The following is a 6000-nucleotide window of genomic DNA, read 5'->3' on the forward strand; positions in this document are numbered from 1 at the left end:
CTGCTGCATGTGCTTCCAGTTCATCAGATTGTCATGCATGATGAGTGCCCGCTTCCTCGTACCTGACCTCCGTGTCCCCCCCCCACTCTCTCTATCTCTCTCTCTCTCTCTCTCTCTCTCTCTCTCTCTCTCTCTCTCTCTGTATATCTGCACCTATTACAGGGAAATGTTGCATGATTTTTCTCCAGCATTTACAAGTCTTTAGACTTGACATTTTTCTTCATTATACTGTTTGCTTGTTTATATCTAAATGCTAACAAGTGTTCACTTGTGTTCCTCAGACACAGAGAACATCAAGCTTGTGTTCTGCGCTGTGAAGGATACCATCATGCAGAATGCTCTCAAAGAATACAACTTGGCTTAAATGCTTCTTGTTGCATGTTCTGGCACTCAGTGGTGTGGTGAAGGTGAAGAGATGTAGTTAGGATTATGATGTATACCAAAGTATCGTTATTCCTTCTTGGCAGAATATTATTTAGATGGTATTGGTTGTTGAAAGATATTGGTTGATACAATTGTAGCTTATCCTCGTACGTTGTTTCTATAAACTTGTTTTCCATTACATTAGTACCCCAGAGTGGTAGTGGTATTTATAGAAAGTTTGCAATTTAAGTGTGATAGTATTGAAAAACAGTAGATTTTGTTGTGATTGTTTATACTATCACGACATTTATCATCATGTTGAGGAGAAATGTAGTTTTTCTTTCTTATATGTCTAGTTAAGGATACAAAGGAGGAGCATGCCGACAGGAGACCTTTTGGTCCATAACTAGATCAGATGCAAAAAAAAATATATATAGTGATAAATAGATAAACAAGTAAAAAAAAATTATAACAGCATAAATAATGATAAACAAAGTAGATAAATGCATATATATAGTTAAATAATAAACATAACGGAAAATAGTAAATGATGATAATTTGACAGATAAATAATAATAAATGAAAATCAAGCAAATAATAATAAACCGACATATAATAACAAACAATATAAAATAAATGGCAGGCATTACAGTAACTTGCTTAGGTGTTTAACTAAATGAATATTAAGGCTTCTAACTGAACTACATTGCACTGCCTCTGCAGGAAGTTTATTTCATTCATTAACTACACAGTTGACAAAGTTGTTTCTACCCACTTCCAAAGTAAATCTATTTCCTGACAGTTTGAGACCATTATTTCTTATCGGATTCTCATTCAGTGTAAAAATTTTGTCATTTTTTATGTTATCAATTCCCTTTAGAGTCTTAGACTTGTATCAAGTCACCCACGTGATTGGCCCATGAGTCACTCAAGGAAAAATTAGCGCTGTTGTCTGGGTATACAATGAAGCAATTGCATAACTTCTGAGTCACAGTAGTGGGAGGGATATTGGGATGACCCGTCATCCATGAGGAGCTAAGATGAGAGGGAGGAAAGGGTAGTGGATGGGAGTGGGTACTTCCCTTTTGACTCTGCTACCTCTCTTGTAAAGGGGAAAAACCCATGGTATGTAAATAGTGTGGATATGGCTAGGGTTCTTATTAGTAGTAGTAGTTTCATCATGATAGTTATTTTGTAGACACCACTTATTTACTTGTTTTTGGGATCTGTGCTAATTCTTGATTTATCATTTCTTTTTCAGACACTGAGAATATAAGGTTTGTATTCGCTGCTGTTAAAGATACAATCCTGCAACTCAACTTAAAGGAATATAATTTGGTGTAACTGCTGCTGAAAGAAAAGAGTGACAACCCAGTTTATACATGTGAGGGATATGAGCAGCAGTAGCCTGCTGTACAAGATGGCCTGCTCCACAGTTAAAAGTCCTTTTTCAAATGTATGGCCAAGTCCCTCAGTGTACATTGTTGGACCAAATATGACCACACTCCTGTGTCTCAAAGAAAGGGTGTGTTTTGCCTAATTCCAAAGAGAGAGGGTGGTAAAGCCCTTCCCTTATGAGTGTGTGACATGACGCTAAGGCTGCCTCACCACCGTCATGGCCTGGCTCAGGAGTAGCCAGTACCTGTAGGCATGGCTGTATCATGACAACACACTTGCAAGGCCTTTGCTGTCAAAGAAGGCCTTCAAATTGCAGCCCAGCATTGCCTACAGGAATCCCAAGTCTACACAAGACTGCCAATGCTCGACCGGGCATACACGGCAGGGGCAAACGAGTCTGGCCACTGGCCGCCCGGCGTGCATGAGGGCCAAATGCAGCCCAAGTACCGTCAACAAAGCGCAGCGCTGCCTGACGCTGGTCGGTCCCAATGGTGCTCTCCAGCAGCAGCAGTAGCAGCAGCAGGAGCGTCAAAGCCATGTACCATTCATTCTTCCTTGCGTGCTACAACTTTTGTACACTTTATTACTGAGGAGGATGTCTGTTGACCCTTCATTGTGTTGGCTGATTTGCTTCTTGCCATGGGCAGAAAAGGGGAAAATTTGCTTGTCTTTTTGGTGATTGTTAGAATGTTTTATGTTGATGGCTTTTATATATTGCTTCTATATAGACTAATTGTGGTCTAATGTTAAGCTTCAAAGTATGTGATACTCTATAGTTGATGACGATGCTGTGGATGGAAGGTGTGTGCAATTAATAGACCTGCAGATTTTCCCTGATGGCAAGACTTGGAGTACAGGTAGGCGGCCCAACTGCAGCTTGAGCCTGCGTCCCACCACCACTGTCTGCTGTGCAACATTGCATCTACCACTCCACCACATCAAGTCAACAGGATGTCTCGCTCGCTTCTTATGCCCATTTCTTGCATACTAACTGAAATAGAAAGAAAAAATAAAGGGTTCTCCAACATAATGAGGTGCATGGAAGGGTATTGTGGTGCTGATATATTGATAGAGCAGTGGGCCTTGTGAATAATGACTTCTGGCATCTTGAGTGCTCACTCTATGGCAACTCTTCCTCGGCTTTTGGTCGCATAGGCAGAGGAACCAGTTGTGCTCACAGTGGAATTTTAAAAAATAAGAAAAAACCAAGAAAGGAGGTAGGTATTGGTGGCAGGCTGACCAACCAACGGATTGCCACTGAAAGCTAAGAGTCGGGGCTCTTTACCCACAGGGTCAACGAGTGGGTATCAGGTCAATGATCAGCCAAGCAAGGAGTGGAAGCAAGCACTAGTCAGTATGGGCAGTTGTGGTCAAGCTGGTGCTCATGTATATATATGTGTGCTTGTGTGTGTGAACCACTGACTACTAATGCGTACTGGTGGGTGTGCTTCCCCATCCAGAGTGTAGCCAGGGGCAAGACCTGCCCACGGAGTCTCCACACGCACAACCAGCAGTCCGCGCCCAATCACGCATGCACAGTCCAGCAATATCAATACCGCCTAAACCAGATTTGCGGCTGTGTGTGAATTCTAGTCTTGCGTGCCATCATCGTCATTGGAATTAGGAAACAAGCCGGCAGTAACACCGGAAAGAGAAAAAAAAAAAAAAACAGGAGCAGTAGCTACAGTGTGGTGCAGTGAACAGGGCAAGAGCTGTAAGTCATCGAGCAGCAGCAGTAGCAGCTAGAAGAGCTACTACTCTTCTGGCAAGACAGGCCTCCCTAGGTTTGTCATCTCAAATGCCACACGAGGCTGCAAGGTCCAACAGCTGGGACACTACACCAAGAGTCCAGCACCACCGCCACTTCACTGGTCTGAGGCCTCTCCTGCTCAACACAACACACACAGAACGAAGGTGGTGCTGCCAAATGGACACACCTTCATCTCAAGCCATCCCTGGGCACAGGAGTCCCATGTGCCTGTGGTGTGTGTGCTTTTGCTTGCAAACTTGGCCAGCTGCTATGATGGCCATTGTTTGCTGGGCTTTGTTTGGTCCTACCGTAGTGAAGAGACACCCAAGCCTTGACCTTCCAATCCTTTGTACACTTGTTGTTATATTCAGGTTGCATTTTGTTTGTAGTATGTACAGAACAAGTAAGGTATTATTTTTATCATTATCATTACTTTATGAAAATATCAAAGCAGGATATGTTGAAGAATTATTGACATTTCTGTGTATTCAAGACTTGCATTGCAATTGCAACCCTTTATGTACCAAAGTATAACTTGGTTTGAATTACATTGCCTGAGTCATGGTGGTTGGGAAGCAAAGAGGTTTGTCCTTTTCCTCCACCACCATTTGATCCATCACTGTTGCCACCACCATAGCAAGCAGCAGCAGCAGCAGTAGCAACAAAAAGAAAAAGAAAAAAAAAAAGAGAAAAAAGAAAAAAGAGAAAAAGAAAGAGAAAAGTACCATTTCAAGTAGCAGCAATAACATACGTTCAGCATTTGGTGCCCCTGGATTAGGCATTGGGTGGGAGTAGGAGTGTGAGCCAGTACGACCCCAAGGCCAGACGGAGTGTGGGAGTTTGACCCTTTGGTTGGCTGCCTGCTCTGGTAGTGCCCATCATGTGTTGGGGCTGTGCCAGCTCTTCCTTGCTCTGTAACTAATACTATCCCATTTTCATCCATCAGCATTCCCATTATTTATTAAGAAAATTGATTATTCCTTCCTTCCTTCACTCTCAACTTTCATTAACTTGAGCATTGGTCAACCTTAGCCAAGGAGCAGAGCCTGCCCCTGTGTGCCTGGTGTGGGTGGTTTCGAGGGCTTGGCCCTCCCCCGGCCAACATTGTAACCAGCCTGGTCACCACCACCACCAAGAACAACAACAACAATGCATTACCATCTTTACAAACATGATACAGATAAAGGTATCATCACCCCAGGGCAGATGTGTCATCCCCTGGGGGGGGCCCGGGCCCCAGTCTCCCCCCTGCACGGCCCCGGCCCCCCTCTCTCTGGGCAGTTCCCACACTCTAATGCCTAGTATATTTCTGAATTGACTGGATATTGTGTGTGTGTGTGTGTGTGAGGATGTGAAAACTATGTACAGGCATGCAGGCAGTGTATATTTGTGCAAGGGATGTAGATCCATTCACAGTTTGGCCCCACCTCCCTTGCACCCAACACCACCGCCTGCAGTCACTCCTTGTCCCAGCCCCCGTACATCACATAAACTTGACCATACAATCCTTTCTTACCACCACAAAGACCCTCAAAGAAACAAGACGCAAACCCAGTATTGACATTGGTTTCCAGTATTCATTACTACAGTCTTGCCAAATAATGCCAACAGATCAAGAAGAATTATATTTTTTAAGTTGCTACTGCTGCTGAAGCCACTGTTCAGTTGATGCCTCATCTGCTGCTACTGCTGCTGCTGTCGAGGCCAGTTCATTGTTATCGGCTCCGGCATGGCTGGTCCAACAGCTGCAGCCCCGCGTGGTGATGGTGATGGTGCGGTGCGACCTGCAGCAGCCGCAGCAGCCTCGGGGCCCTCACGCACCACCACGTGCTCGGCATTTGTCATTGCATTGCATTGTGGTACGGGTGTGTGGGCTCGTCGGAGCCGTGGGAGGCCCCCGGGCACCCAAGGCCCGTCTCCCCAGTAAGGTCAACAACGCCGGGGGGCCCCCCTTTGTATGGTGGAAATCCTGCATGTAACATATTCAGTGATGACCCGTTGGACAACTGTACTATTCATTAAGCTTCGATGAATGAACAAGGAGGGATTTGTGTTTTAAGAATAAATATTTATTGAAACATAGTGAGGTTCATTCATTTATTCCTTCACTAGTAGCTTCATGTAAAGAACCCTTGAATATTGAAAATGTGTACCAGCATATCTGAATTGTGCCACAAAAAGTAAAATGGTAGAAGTCAGCATAAAGATAAATTGAAAGAAAATTTAGAAACATCACATCTGGAAAACCATTTGATCTCTAAACAAAAACCATTGAATTTTGTCCCAGACCGAATTAAATTTTTGGTTGATCAGAAATATTGACTCCTAAAGATGACAGGTAATGTTTCTGGCAATTGAGAGTTGCTGCAAAAAGTCGAAATTGAAAGTGGTTTTAACTGATTTAAACGGGTGAGAGTTTAGTGTTTATCCCTCAGTTGCATAATCAGTACTTTGTTGGAACAAAATAGTGAGGTTTTCTTACCTGCTAT

The 6000-nt window shown here is 43.7% G+C and overlaps 1 protein-coding gene across 5 annotated transcripts in view; it reads left to right on the plus strand.

Annotated features, from left to right (window-relative positions):
- Galphaq (G protein alpha q subunit) overlaps window positions 1–5593 on the plus strand; it is a 55702-nt gene extending 50109 nt beyond the window's left edge. For 3 of the 5 annotated variants that reach the window (XM_076208229.1, XM_076208230.1, XM_076208227.1), the window contains 2 exons: window positions 282–407; window positions 1625–5593. In XM_076208229.1, coding sequence (XP_076064344.1) covers window positions 282–364 — 83 coding nt within the window. In that variant the 3' untranslated portion in view covers window positions 365–407; window positions 1625–5593. The remainder of the gene's footprint in view (window positions 1–281; window positions 408–1624) is intronic. The other 2 variants (XM_076208228.1, XM_076208226.1) reach the window with 1 other exon arrangement.
- Window positions 5594–6000: the final 407 nt, after the last annotated feature.

The sequence above is a fragment of the Oratosquilla oratoria genome, chromosome 24, assembly GCF_046742065.1.
Source record: "Oratosquilla oratoria isolate Oo_2021 chromosome 24, ASM4674206v1, whole genome shotgun sequence".
NCBI lineage: Eukaryota > Metazoa > Arthropoda > Malacostraca > Stomatopoda > Squillidae > Oratosquilla > Oratosquilla oratoria.